General features: G+C 39.7%; 1 protein-coding gene across 11 annotated transcripts in view; it reads right to left on the reverse strand.

The window, feature by feature from the left end:
- Positions 1 to 362: 362 nt before the first annotated feature.
- LOC112229625 (thyroid hormone receptor beta) overlaps positions 363 to 15,674 on the reverse strand; it is a 116,356-nt gene continuing 101,044 nt past the window's right edge. For 9 of the 11 annotated variants that reach the window (XM_042309917.1, XM_042309923.1, XM_042309925.1 and 6 more), the window contains 7 exons: positions 15,476 to 15,576; positions 15,110 to 15,257; positions 11,600 to 11,805; positions 10,479 to 10,565; positions 7,693 to 7,839; positions 6,358 to 6,616; positions 363 to 2,436 (listed from right to left, as the gene is read on the reverse strand). In XM_042309917.1, coding sequence (XP_042165851.1) covers positions 2,195 to 2,436; positions 6,358 to 6,616; positions 7,693 to 7,839; positions 10,479 to 10,565; positions 11,600 to 11,805; positions 15,110 to 15,257; positions 15,476 to 15,576 — 1,190 coding nt within the window. In that variant the 3' untranslated portion in view covers positions 363 to 2,194. The remainder of the gene's footprint in view (positions 2,437 to 6,357; positions 6,617 to 7,692; positions 7,840 to 10,478; positions 10,566 to 11,599; positions 11,806 to 15,109; positions 15,258 to 15,475; positions 15,577 to 15,674) is intronic. The other 2 variants (XM_042309926.1, XM_042309927.1) reach the window with 2 other exon arrangements.

A 15,674-nucleotide genomic window follows, 5' to 3' on the forward strand; every position in this document is an offset into this window, starting at 1 on the left:
CGGGGGGCTGCTTGAATGCAGAGGGGAGACAAAATTGTTTTAATGTTTTTTTTTGCGTTTCCGTTTGGCTCCTATGGTAAGAATACTGGGATGGTGTTGGCGTAAATGTGTCAACATGTTTGAGGTGTTGGCAGCTGCATAGGCTATTCTGGTTGAGCAGTGGCGATATTCTCTCTCTGTCCACCGCCATTGTAATCTACTGGGAAGCCAAAATGTTCCCAAACTGTCGATGGAGAATCCTCCTGGTTTATCGACCCCACCACTTGCCATCGTACAGAACTAGCTCTCGGCTGCGCCTCACAAAAGGACAGTTTGAAATGCGCCAATTAACATTCTAATTTTAATTGGCCTACAATGTGTGCATAGGCTCTAGTTGTTTTAACTGAATAGCCTGAAATGTTTTTTTTTTTTCAGCTCAGATTTACTCAAGAGGCATACAACGCAGCGTAGGCATAACCTATTATTGTTTTAAGATATTTTTTATCTATTCATTTGGGTTCAAAGTGTGGACCGAACCGAGGTCCCCGTACCAAACGTTTCGGTATAAATAGTGTACCAATACACCCCTTGTCACACCTTGACCTAACTAAAATAACAAAGAAAACAAAGAATACTAAGGTCAGGGTGTGACACCCCTAGTGGCAGCGATTCTCTCCTCTGACTCAGAATTCCATTGACTGTGGTCAACATAGAAAGGGTTTGATCCCCTGACTCTACCCACATGTCATTCATACAGGCATGAATCAGCCAATTAGCAAGTATCATAGCAACAACCAGTCCTTATAGGAGGATCATGATCACTTTCAGTAACTCACATGTTGAGAATATAATATGACGCTTGAACATAGTTAAAAAGTTCCCATGGAATCTTGTGTGACAGCAGAAGGAATTTCTGCCAGCATCACAGCTCACAGTGTCTGTCTGTCTGATTTGTCCATCTGCAGCTCAGGAACTACACGCCATGGTGACAACAACAAGAACATTCTCTCTGTTTCAATAACGTTCTGTTTCATGATGCAAGTCTACACTCTAGAACGTGAATGAGAGCCTGAAGCATGTTCTAGGTTCTAGAAGAAGTCACTGATAGCCAATCAGATCAGGTTAGATCATGCATCCGGGTTCCGGGAAACAATCCAAAATGATTGGATGAATTCCCAATTTTTTTTGGCACTGCATGAGTGGCATCATGAAAAAAAAGAGATAGCTATTGAATGGCTTTAATCTTTTTCCTGACTTCGTGTCAAAGTGTGCTTATATATCTGTCCTGATCGTTTAGGTTTCACACAGAAGAGGAGAAACAAGCCATCTTTTAGCTAGCTTTTTCTACATGGATGAGTTGTTTAGTGTTGTGCCTTTCCATTGTTTAGAAATGAGCCTAGGTTTACTCAAGGTGGGAGCTTGTGGTGTGAATCATAGAAATAGAATAAGAATAGCCATCCCATTACAGAACATTGACTATTTCTATGGTGTGAATGATGTGAGTACAGTAAGAGTGTGTTAGAATGGCAGCATTGAGCAGGTATAGATATAGCTCTCACAGAACACCAGCACCAGAGGGACACCTATATGAAAGCTACTACACATCCCCTGACTGGGGAAGTCTCGTAGGAAGAGAATACGAAAAGGAAGGGAATGGAATAATGCAGGTTAACTGGCTTCTGCTGTCGGTCACTGTCTTGTACAGTACTGACCTTCTCAGGGTTGGTGGAGTCAGCACTCAATAATAAACTGGAGTAAAATGAAACACTAGAAGTTGCATGGTTCATATGACTGACTGAACGAGCGCTGTCAACGACAACAACTAGACATAATCACCAATAAGCCGACTGACTGACTGTACAATTAACCCAAAAAACCTATAGAGAAGTAACTGAGGAGAGGTGAAACATTTACAAAATAAAAACCAAAAGAAAAGGCTGTTCACTTGTACCCGCATCGTAAGGGATGGTTCCATCCATAAAACTAGGCTGAGAAGCTAGGCTGTACCAAAGCTATGGAATGAAATGACTCAGTAGTGCTAATGAGAGTTCCAACGTGTCCCAAGACGCCTAGAGCCACTCTGAGGCCCACTGTCGTAGCCCCCGACAGGCGCCCACACACACCCCGACCACACACAAACACACACACCTTGGCAGGGTGTGTGCATGCGCGTCTGTCCGTCTGTCCGTCTGTCCATCAGTCCTCCGTCTGTCCGTCAGTCCTCAAAGACCTCCAGGAAGAGTGGGGGGAAAAGTTCGTTGGGGCACTCCACCTTCATATGCAGGAAGCGGGAGGCGTGGCACGCCCCGATCATCCGCAGGTCCGTCACCTTCATCAGCAGCTTGGGCCAGAATTGCGCCACCTTGTGTTTGCGGTAGTTGATGTAATGTTCAAAGGCCAGAAGGAACTCCTCCTGACAGCGCTCAATACGCTCCACGCTGGTCAGCCCCGGACGGTCTGGGGAGGGAGGGAGAGAGAGTTTTCATACTGTACTGTATGTTAGTACTGTCGCGTAGATGGAAAAATACTATATACTAATCCAACCCTAATGTACAAACACAATCTCATTGGAGATAGACTCTATACCTTTAAAACTCAATACTTTTATTAATCGGATGTTCTGTAATCTGTTGCTAGCTTGTTTTAATCACTCCAGGGGTTGCATGTGCGATAGATTTACAGAACATTCGATTTATAAAATATTGAGTTTTGAGTATGCTACAGAATTATTAGAACAAATAGCAGATTGGCTCGCATTTGCCATTGATTTCACAACAATAAAAGTCAATGCAGACAATTTGTGCATGGGGATATGATAGATCGATGGCTTCCAAAACAGAGAAGGTATTGTCTTAGAGACGGAGGGAGGGAGATGTGTGGCCCCTGCACAAAGCTATTGATTTCCCCCGGACGGCTATTGTAGTCTCATCATTAGATGGTTTCCTTTCCTAGGGTGGGCTCTGTAATCCCTGATGATCGCTATGTAAAAGATTGGCTTAATGGGTTTAAAAAGTCCTCTGGTTGAAGTTAACAGCAGTGTATTGACGTGTCACTGACTGTGGTTAATCACACATGAAAACAGGCCGGCACACACAGACTTACTGGCTTTGGGCTTTACTGACTGTTTTATACACTTACCAAGGTTTTACTGACTGTTTAATTGCAGTAATGACATGTGACTGACTGTGGTTAATCCAACATGGATGGCAGACACTGACTTACTGGCTTTACCGACTGATTCATTGCTTACCGACTGTTTTGTTACATGTCTCACGGGAGGCTGGCTCTTGGTTTTATGTGGTAAGCTACAGGAACTACAGGCTCTTTGATAATAATTTATTGTATATGAATAAATATATATATAATATATACATATTTATTGTGTACAAGTTAAGTGTACATCAGAAGTAATAAGTAAGGGATAATCAATGAGGGGCTATGCGTTCTATGCAAAATAATGAACAACATGGAGTTGCATTATTTCCAACAGAACGCATAGAGTTCCGAGTTCATTATCCCTTTTATACCATGGCTATAATTGAACACATTTGCTGCTAGAAATATGTTCAACTTTCACTGAAGTAGCCAGCCAGTTTATTAGATAGCTAGCTACAGTAGTTATTGTGGTAACCAAACAAACAGACTTCCTAGTTTAGCTAACCAAACCTTCAGTCCTAGCTTGCCATTATGAGAATCCAATTCAACAATGCCAATTCGTATTTGTACTCTTTAGCTGTTGCAAAGGCAGCAGCTATTCTTCCTGGGGTCGAAACACATTAAGGCACATACATTACATATAAAACAAAAGATAAAACAGTACATCATATAACATTATTACACCACTACATATCTACAATAAGTAACTTTGTGTGTTTCTCTTCACAGTGCCCGCTGTTAAGTACTGTAAGGTATATTTTTATCTGTTTTTTTGTTGTTGTTTTTTTTCAAATCTGATGCTCGTGCTTGGATCAGTTACCTGATGTGGAATAGAGTTCCATGTAGTCATGGCTCTATGTAGTAATGTGCAGTTCCCATAGTCTGTTCTGGACTTGGGGATTGTGAAGAGACCTCTGGTGGCATGTCTTGTAGGCATGGGTGTCCGAGTGTGCTAGTAGTTTAAACAGACAGCTCGGTGCATTCAGCATGTCAACACTTCTTACAAAAACAAGTAGTGATGAAGTCATTCTCTTCTCCACTTTGAGCCATGAGAGATTAACATGCATATCATTAATGTTAGTGCCCTGTGTACATTTAAGGGCCAGCCGTGCTGCCCTGTTCTGAGCCAATTGTAATTTTCCTAAGTCCCTCTTTGTGGCACCTGAACACACGACTGAACAATAGTCCAGGTGCAACAAAACTATGGCCTGTGGGTCCTGCTTGTTGATAGTGTTGTTAAAAAGGCAGAGTAGCGATTAATTATGGATAGACTTCTCTCCATCTTAGCTATTGATATGTTTTCACCGTGACAGTTTTACAATCCAGGGTTACTCCAAGCAGTTTAGTCATCGCAACTTATTCAATTTCCACATTATTCATTACAATATTTAGTTGAGGTTTAGGGTTCAGTGAATGATTTGTCCGAAATACAGTGCTTTTAGTTTTTGAAATATTTAGGACTAACTTATTCCTTGCCACCTATTCTGAAACTAACTGCAGCTCTTTGTTAAGTGTTGCAGTCATTTCAGTCGCTGTAGTAGCTGACATGTATAGTGTTGAGTCAACCGCATACATAGACACACTGGCTTTACTCAAAGCCCGTGGCATGTCGTTAGTAAAGACTGAAAAAAGTAAGGGGCCTACACAGCTGACCTGGGGAATTCCTGATTCTATCCGGATTATGTTGGAGAGGCTTCCATTAAAGAACACCCTCTGTGTTCTATTAGACAGGTAACTCTTTATCCACAAAGCATGGGGTGTAAATCCATAACACATACGTTTTTTCCAGCAGCAGAGTGATCAAGAATGTCAAAAGCCGCAATAAAATCTAACAAAACAGCCTTTCTATTATCAATTTCGCAGTCAATCATCATTAATTTGTGTAAGTCCTGTGCTTGTTGAATGTCCTTCCCTATAAGCGTGCTGAAAGACTGTTGTCAATTTGTTTACTGTAAAATAGCATTGTATCTGGTCAAACACAATTTTTTCCAGACGTATACTAAGGGTTGGTAACAGGCTGATTGGTCAGCTATTTGAGCCAGTAAAGGGGGCTTTACTATTTTTAGGTAGCGGTATGACTTTAGCCTCCACCCAGGCCTGAGGGCACACACTTTCTATTTGGCTTAAATTGAAGATATGGCAAATAGGAGTGGCAATATCATCCGCTATTATCCTCATTCATTTTCCATCCAAGTTGTCAGACCCAGTGGCTTTTCATTGTTGATAGACAACAATAATTGTTTTACCTCTTCCACACTCACTTTACGGAATTCAAAAGTACAATGTTTGTCTTTCCTAATTTGGTCATATATACTTGGATGTGTAGTGTCAGCGTTTGTTGCTGGCATGTCATGCCTAAAGTTTGCTAATCTTGCCAATGAAACAATCATTAAAGTAGTTGGCAATATCAGTGGGTTTTGTAATGAATAACGTTTTTAATTGGACTTTTGCTTTCCAAAGCAGCTCAAACATGTAAGAATGTGCCATTGAATTCTACCGTGCAAATATTGTGCGTTATAGAGAAATAATGCACGCTCTAGAATGACCTTCAAGCCAATAAGAAACAAGTGTTCAACAATGCCATGGTATAAACATCTATAAGCACATATTATCGCTAAATCTACATGTGTGTTTATAGATGTGTAACGTACGTTTCATGATATATCGTTAATGTAAATCCTCTTTCTACACACGGGACCAGGGGTTAATATGGCGTGCTGTTAGACCAATTCTCTATCTGCTTGAGCTCAGGGGTCACCCGCTCTCTTACTATCTCACCCACAATGTATTCCTATTTCCTACCTAATCTACTTGTAATGTGACCTACTTGTCATCTTGCCAACTAGTTCAAGATTAAAATGTCAGGTCGTGACCAAAAAAAAATGAATAACAACACAAAATAGAATATTGATAAAGAACACTCTTTTGGAAATGTTTGAATTCACCAAATGTTTTAAAGTGGCACCTTTTGAAGGATATCTTTGAATTAACTATCTGTAAAAAAGATATATCTTCTATATTGTCAGCTTACAAGTGGATGGAACTGTTGCAAGACTATGGCCCAATTGCCATGACCCAATTAAAACGCTTTTAGGTGTATTTGTCACAATGGTGATATAACCCATAAACCTGCATGTAGAGAAAACAAAGGGCCAGATGTCTGGTAGTATGGTGAAGTAACGTGTGTTTGTGTGCCGGCAAGATTGTCTCCCTCCCTCTCACCGGAGGACAGGAGGATGACGGCCTGTAGCAGAGCGACCTCAGAGTCGTCCAGATGGAACGAAGACAGCGATAAGCCCAAATCAAAGATAGCGTCCGACACCACACCCAGGCCTCCGTTCTTCAGCTGGCCGCGGGTCACGGCCATCTCCCCGTTAAGCGTCAGCGTCTCACTCTCGGGGTCGTAGCGAACGGCTGCCCGTAAAGACATGATCTCCATGCAGCAGCCTTTCAATAGGATAATCTGGTCTTCACAAGGCAGCTGGGAGGAGAGAGACAAACACAGAGAGCGAACGTTATATATTTTGTTATTGATTTTTTTGCACATAAAGATGAACGACTGATATGATTTGAAGAATTAAAAGGGAAAATAGGAGAATGTGCAGGAGAGGTAAAACTCCAGAAATTGTTAGAACGTTTATGTTCACACATATTAGTAGTGTTAGCAGTTATTACAAACTGAACTCTACATTCCATGTTATTTTTTATTTATTAGCTATTTTTTGAACATGGATAAATTCAGTTTAGTTTAATATATTATTAGTTATGTAGATTTTTTAAAGTTTACATGGTGAGACCATTTCTAAGTATTTTGTATATATTTTTTATGACAGACCAGTAGAAATGTAGCTCTAAACAAGAACATAATTCACAACATGTAGATTTATCTATAAACTAAATATTTAAATAATTTTACATTTTTAGTTTGAACATTTTCTCTCATTTTATTTTTTATTTTAGTGAAATTGCTTATGCTATTGATGTTTCTGTTTAAGTTATTGTAACGGCTTTCTTCCGTCGAAGGAGAGGAGGACCAAAATGCAGCGTAGTTCGTGTTCAACATGTTTAATAAAAGACGATAACGTGAACACTACTCAAATACAAAATAACAACGTCGCAAAACCCGAAACAGTCCTATCTGGTGCAGAGAACACAAAGACAGGAAACAACCACCCATAAACCCCAACACAAAACAAGCTACCTAAATATGGTTCCCAATCAGAGACAATGACTAACACCTGCCTCTGATTGAGAACCATATCAGGCCATACATAGAAACGGACAAACTAGACACACAACATAGAATGCCCACCCAGCTCACGTCCTGACCAACACTAAAACAAGGAAAACACAAAAGAACTATGGTCAGAACGTGACAGTTATAGTGTTTTATAACCAATGTCTTTATTACCATCCTCATTAATAAATAATGAGGAATTCAATCATATGAAGAGAACAAAAATATGAAACACATCCCCCCCAAAAATAAATATAGCTTGATAAGAATTAAAACATTTATTTTAGTTTCAATAAAGTAAAACAACCTTGCTTACGTACCTCACAGAACATAGGCAGCTTTTTGGCAAAGTCCACCACTCGGGTAATGGCGGGGGTGATAATTTTTGTAAACTGACTGAAGGCTTCAATGTCCACTTTGCTCCCTTCAGGTGCATTTATGACCGGCGCTTGACCAATGTCCTCGGGCTGAAACGACAAAAAGAAGAGGGAGGATGTAGGTACGTTCAACAGGGCTAGACAGGGACAGACTGTTAAAAGACCACAAGACAGAGTGCACCCTATATAGTGCAGTACTTATTTAACATAGTATACTACTTTTGACCAGTGCCCTATCCAGGGAGGAGGGTGATAACTCAGACGCAGCTAGAAAGATAGACAGACAGACCACACACACAACACAACATGTTCTCCTCTTTCTCCAATAAGCGTGAGACAGGTCAACGAGTATAACAGCATAACAGGAAAACAAAGTGGATGGCGTTTCCACTGTGATTGTTCAGGAGGGACAAGGAGGAAAGGCGGAGGGAAACTTAAAAAGGAGGGAAAGTGCAAAGTGCAAAGTGCAAGCCATTCATTTTCTCGTACTCAGTCGGCAGAGTCTTTGACTAGGGTTATCCACTGATACGGTATTATTATTATAACATATTCAACTACTTGCCTTCTGACCAGAAGTGACATAAGAGCGATAGAGAGTAGAGCAAGTAAATAAACAAAGAGCCCAGATTGAGTTGAGTAGCAGAGGACAAAGCACTGTGTACAGCAACCCCCAGATTCGGTTGCTTTGGCTTTAAATCAATAGGCATATTGACGAAATAATAAAACACTAATTAATAATAATAATAACATTATCCCTTTAAGAGTCCTTCTCCCTGGTATGCCTTTAAACTGACACAGCTTGCGGAAAACTAGCTCCATACTGTATACACAGCACTTAAAGCTATATGGGGCATTCTAGAGAAGTGGCTCAAATTGCTGTCCCCAGTCAAAAAAAACAGATTTATTTTTTTTACCAGAAAATCTTCAAACTTAGGACACATATTAACATAATGATCTATTTTAATTCCTGCCAAGGCAATAACACATATTGTTCAATTAATATAGTACAAAATCATGGTTTATTATATACCCTTTTCTATTGAGGTGGCTGTACCCCACCCTGACTCCTAAAATTAATGTTTGAAAATAAAGTCATCCATGATTTTTGTAATCTTTTTAACACTATTATTTCACTAGAACATATTGAGTTGTTTTATTATTAAATTGAAAGATACTGCTCTAATTAGTCTATTTAAAAATAATCGCTCTCTGAAAAATGATTTCCCCACTTTGTACTGTATGTCACTACTGAAACACAGACTGTAGAATGAATGGGCCTGAAGCCACATCCCTACAATATAACCATGAAATGGGATTGCATCCTTCTCCATCATGGCCCCATGATGTGTCAATAATATATATATGTTTTTTGGATGTCTAAAAGATAGCTAACTAGCCATATGGTAGCTATGGGGATTCATTAAAGTCCAAAATACATTTAAATGGTCAAAACTGAAACTGCCACGACCGAAACAATTTGCTTCGTTTTGGTGTTGACATTAATGTTTTGGTAATAGACACTTGATTGTTAATCCATTGTATTCCTTCACATCTCTTGAAAAAAAACATTGATATGATATTGTACATTAAATACATAATTACTTCTCCCTGGAAGTCAAAGTAATGCACTGCATTGGATGAAACCGCTTCTTTTGTCTTTAAATGCAGGACATGATATTGTAGTGATATCATTGTAGGGTATTTCATTTGTATTTCATTTTATTTAACCTTTATTTAACGAGGCAAGTCAGTTAAGAACAAATTCTTATTTACAATGACGGCCTAGGAACACTGGGTTAACTGCCTTGTTCAGGGGCAGAACGACAGATTTTTACCTTGTCAGCTCAGGGTTTCAATCTAGCAACAGTTCGGGGTAGCCCAGACCAGGACTCGAACCCAGGTCCAGTGACTGTCAAGCCAATATCTTAAATGTTATCCCAAGAGGTCTAAATGTTGGGTTACGGTTGCTACAATATGGTACACAGTGGACAAATTCCTCAGCCTAATCCCCTCCCCGCCAAAAAAGTTACACAGCGACATGTCCAAATCAGCCAAAGTATGTATGACATAGGCTGCATTTACACAGGCTTCCCAATTCTGATATATTTTCCACTAATTGGTCTTTTGACCAATCACATCAGATCTTTTTCAGAGGTGATCTGATTGGTCAAAAAATCAATTAGTAAAAAAAATATCAGAATTGAGCTGCCTGTGTAAATGCAGCCACAGTGTGCGTAAAGCTTGGTCTGTGAGTACAGGGAAAATTGTCCATTGGTCAGAGCCTGACATTGATGGTGAAATGTTTCTCTAAATTAAATGTAAAGGTTTTGAAAGTCAAATTAAAAATCCTCTTTTTACTATATTTCACATTTTGTATAACATTTCTCAAATTAATATGTAATAGAAGGTTAATCAAAATGATCAATACTGTACACGGTTCTCCCTTAACAGAAACCTTTTCACTGTTTCGGTAGTCAATAATTTAATGCCTGGTAAGGTATTCAGGAAACAATTAAAATATGCAATACAAAAAATGTGTGAGTAGTAGATATGTCTAAAAATAGGATCCAAATTAGATTTTTTTTTCAAACCCAAATTTGAATGACTCATATACAGCACTGTATTTTAACACTAGCCCATAATATAATAGCTAGCTATAGCAGGTGCGATTTGAAAAGCGTTTTTATAGTATTTAAACTCAGTATTATATTTTGTCTATTAGTTCTTACCTTGGTTTCCTTCACCCCCACTGCACTCTGGTCAGAAGTATAGAATAAATTACATGTTATTTCATTAAGTAGCATTGCTTCCTCGACCTGTTGGACAATCAACAGAGATTGTGAAGAACGTTTCAATGAGGAACCCGTGTCGAGCCAACTAAAAAAAAAACAAGTTTAATTAAACTGAGGAAAGGTAGATGACAGACAAGTAAGTGCAGAGAGAGAAAACAGGTGAGTAGTACACAAAATGCAAAGTGGAGTTTCCATGACAAGATTTAGGCTCAGGCTGAAGCATTTGTTTTATACTTATGAACTGGTATTTAATTATAGGTATTCAGGTTCAAATTCCTTTCAAACTTTTTTATTTATTAATTTTTCAGATCAAAATCATACTGTTGTATGTCAACGTTCACAAATGAGTTTATCAAAGCTGATCTACATTATGATAATATAGCATAATTTAATACTACAATACCAATATAATACTATATAACAATATACCCTGCACAGGGACTATGGATGAAAATGAGCTGTTTAGCTAAATCTGGAACTAATTACTAATTAAAAACATCAAATAAATGACAATTCAATTAAATAAATTACAATTTCATCTTTCTATGTATATAGCCTCTACATGGAAACTCCAGGATAGAGTCAAAGAAAGTGAGACAGACTTCAAACTGCAGTGGACGATCAGACTTTATGGAAAAAAAAAGGTTAAAATGTGAGGAGTGAAATTATAAGGTAGATACTACACTAGACACAGACAGAGAGTGAAAGAGAAAGAAAGCGCGAGAGATAACAGTTATTTGTTTTTAGTATTTGTTTAGATTATTAAAGAACACTGCATTAAAGGGGAGAGAAAGAAGAAAACAAGAGGAATGGATTGTTCCGTTTTAAGTTAGTGTCTGCTGCGTTGAGGAACACACTTTCTCCAGCGTCCAGCTAATTCTCCCCATTCTACAAGGAGATACAAAAAACATGGACATATTAACGTTGGGAACAGTGGTGGGTTGGGGATGGGATGGGAGGTAGGGAAGGGAACAAGAGAGGGATTGTGGGAACTGGGAATGTTTCACAGAACAGACATGGTTGGTTAGATGCTGTCAGCCACGGAGAAGACGTCTCACCAAGAACTTGCGTTTCTGTTTCCAGTGGTTTCCCTGGGCGTTAGTTGACATGTGGGCCTCGGTGACCATGCGGATCAGGTCCCACTCCTCCTGGGACGGCTCAGGCCGGTCCCACACCGTTTTCTGGAGCTCCTCCTTCCGCCGCCGCTCACGGTTCTCCTCGATCAACTTCCGCTTGGCGAGCCGCTTGCTGTCGTCCAGCACCACTGGGAGGGGAGGGGGGTAGAGGAGGGGAGGAGTTAGGGATCAGGAGGAAGGGTGAAGTGGTCGGGCAAGGGAGGGTCAAAGAGGGGGGCAAGGAGTCACGAATGAGGAGGGGATTAAGAGGGAGGAAGGGTGGGGTTTTGTCAAGTATCAAGCGAAAAAGAAGCGAGAGAGTAAGTCCACAATATAAACCACATAGGGGCCATACCTGTGAACATTAAAACAGTTTAACCCTCTATGGCATGAATTTCTATTTGGGGGGGGGGGGTATTTCACCCCATTTTTGGGAGCTTGGGGGTCCCTGATAATATATCCATCATAAAATGTGTCGTCGTCCCCAACCAGATATTGGTGTGTTTCCTCAGGGCAACAATGTGCTACGAGGGTACTGAAACACCAAGGTTTTCTATAGTACATATGATAAGTGGAATAAGGAAAACAAGCAATATATGCATTAGAAAAAGTTTATTTTGACAATCACAATTAGAAGCTTTAAAGTCAAAACATCAAACAATCAAATAAACAAACTACTACTAATTACAACTAACACCTCATGTATAAATGTTTCTCACATTTCATATAAACATATAAACCAACATCCAAATGACTGTCTGTGTGTGTGTGTGTGTTTCAGTGTGTCTGAATGTGTTTGTGTGGGTTATTGATTAAATCAGTGTTTCTCTTTTTGACAAAGCACACTCTGATTTTGTATTCTGTGTGGAACCTTAGGAAGCAGTTGCTGGTGGATGTGAAACAGAGGTGAACATCACATTTCCGGCACTTGCCTTTTGGTGTACCTGTGCACCCTGGTACCTTGTGTCTCCCCTTCTTTTCAGCCATAATCATCCAACGGGTCCTTTTCTCCTCTTCTCCTCATACTCACCAGCAATTGTGGAACTTGGACGACCTTTCCTGCGCTCCAGACTCTTTCTACTTTTCAAATCAGATTTTATTGGTTACATACACGTGGTTAGCAGATGTTAATGCGAGTGTAGCGAAATGCTTTGCATAGGCCTTCAGCGATGTTTGACTTGAAGGTATACAGCTTCATTTGTTCCTTCTTTCTCATGCCAGTGCCTTCACAATCTCTTCTGTAGAGCAGCCAGGTGGTCACGATGATCATATCCAGGAAGTGGAACACCAGCCGGTGGAACCACTTCTTTGATCTGATTTTGTTCCGGTACAGTGCAATCAGTGAGTCAAGCAGATCCACGCCACCCATATTCTTGTTGTATTCTTTCACCACAGCAGGGCAGGGGACTTTGGTGATTATCTTTCGCTTGCGATCCCACATGTCAAACTCGGTGACTGGGTGGGCTCCAGTGTAATCACTGAGAAGGGTTACTGAACGGTTATCGTACCACTTCACGACGTGCAAGGTGGTTTCTCCAACCACGGCCATCTTCTGTTCCAAAAGATCCATGTCCTGCTCTCTTCAGCTCATCATCACACACCAAGTTGACGCCTGGTATTCTGATGCCACTAACGGTACCAGTGCAGTGAATTCCCTGCTGAGCCAGTGTGAGCACAAGAGGGACACTCGTAAACCAGTCTCTACATCTTCATCCTCAGACCCAGTCTCATTGTCAACAGACAGGCATTCTCCTTTAAAAAGAAAGCAGGAAGCACAAATTTGAATGTGTCATATACCCTTCTTCATTCACTGACACGCATACAAACAAACACACACATACATTACTTTTCTGACTGACCCCTGACCTCCTAACTGTCTCTGAAACCTGATTCAGGGATCCACTCTCCTGACTCTCTTCAAGCTCACTGTCCTCATTGTCACTCTCCTCAAGCTCACTGTCCTCATTGTCACTCTCCTCAAGCTCACTGTCACAGGGAATGACCCTAACTGCTCGATCATGTTCCTTCCACCGATAAAATATTCTTGTGTCCATTTCCTGTAAGTATCAGTAGATAGTAAAAACATTGACTATGGTCATAATTATGCATCCAAGCACATCTCCACACACAAAAGTGATCTAACTGCACAATGTTACCCTGAGGCAACAAACCAAAAAACAGTTTTAGTATAAAAATAAAATGTCTTTAAACAATCAAACATACTCATGCACATATTTTTTATATAAAGTTATTTCAATTTAAACATGTTAAAAAGTGATTTTATCTTACCAATTGGTGGCACTGTGTCCCATGCAGCATTGCTTCCTGAAAGGACTGCTCCACCCCCAGACAAAAGGCCATACCCATTTCAGCCCCTCATTTCATTGGACACAGACAGTCATATATATATATATATATTATATATATATATATATATAGTGTGAGGTCCAAAAAGGTCAAATCAAATCAAATCAAAGGTCCAAAAAGGTAGTTTGTTGCCTGAGGGCAACACCATGCCATAGAGGGTTGAGTTTAAAATTGTTGACATAGTGTTGTAGCTGGTCCCATCAGATAATCTGGCACACGTTAGCCCTATGCTAACCTCACCAGGTGGCTGTGATTATTTCCCATCACAAATTCTTCATAAGATTATCAAAGATCTTAAACTCTTTCTCCACAAACCACTGGCAGTTAGGACAAGTCGGCCACCAGATGTAAACCTTGAAGTTGGACATTTACATGTATCCCTCTGATGGCCGACTTGACCTATTTTAAGAAATTACATTTTCTAATGTAAGTAAGCAAGTATGGCCCCATACAATTTACAATACATACAAGATACAATTTAAAACATATGCACTCTGCCTCTGATATTTACACTGATATTCTCATCATAGCCGTCATTAAAAAAAGATTGTCAATAAATAAATAAATAAATAAATAATAGAAATTAAAGTAAAAACAGAAAACATTATAGAAATGATAGACATTACACAATAAAATAGGACTTTTTTGGATCTAAGAATATATTAGCTTTTTAGAGTATTTGTACAGAGTAACATTTAACAACAAGGTTGGTTGGAAGTCTATATCTGTTATGATGAGTCATGACATTAGTTATTCCTATCTCTGTACTCTGAAATAGACAGGTTAAGCAGCTCTCCGTGATGAGCCACCTGGCAGGCCAGGCACAGTCATCAAGTTCAGTAAGCAGATCTCTCAGGTAGATTGGAGCATATATATAGACACATTTTTTGAGCAATCAGAAGTAGTGCTAGTTAGTTCATTTGTTATTTTTTTTGCTGCTATTGGAGTGGTAGTGAATGTCCTCTCAATTAAATAGGAAAACTTTAATATTAGGCTACATTAATATACTTTTCTCTCACTCTAGAAGAGGGAACATCCTCTATAAAAGTTATTCTGGGGATCTCAACTAAGCAGAATAGTACTTACAGTCTGTTGCCATGCCGACAGTGATGCACTTCTTGAAGCGACACTCCTGGCACTGGTTCCTGGTCACCTTATCGATGATGCACTTTGCCTCGTACTTACACGCGTACGTTGGGTTCAGGTTCTTCTGGATCGTCCGCCGGAAGAAACCCTTTGGAAAAAAGATAAAAGGAATGTTTGAAACACAATGATCTGCAACATTCTATCAGTCTAAGTTCAGGTTGGTGGCAGTGGTAATGGAATCTTTATTTGAATTGAATTATCATCTCTTTCCATCAACTGACTTTTTCCTTTTTAATTGATACTATGTCAGAGAGTGTTGGTATTATTACATATGTTACTAATACATATGTCCACTGTTGGTATTACCTTGCATCCTTCACAGGTGATACAGCGATAGTGATATCCTGTAGCTTTGTCCCCACATACCACACATAACTCGTCCTTGTCCAGGTAACTAGGGATGTACCCTAACAGAAGAGAAATATATCAAATGTAAACACACCATATAGGCCTGTGATGATCCGTTAACAGGGACACAATATCCGGGATACAAACATTAAGAAAC

The sequence above is a fragment of the Oncorhynchus tshawytscha genome, linkage group LG31 (genome assembly GCF_018296145.1).
Source record: "Oncorhynchus tshawytscha isolate Ot180627B linkage group LG31, Otsh_v2.0, whole genome shotgun sequence".
In the NCBI taxonomy this organism is placed as follows: Eukaryota; Metazoa; Chordata; class Actinopteri; order Salmoniformes; family Salmonidae; genus Oncorhynchus; species Oncorhynchus tshawytscha.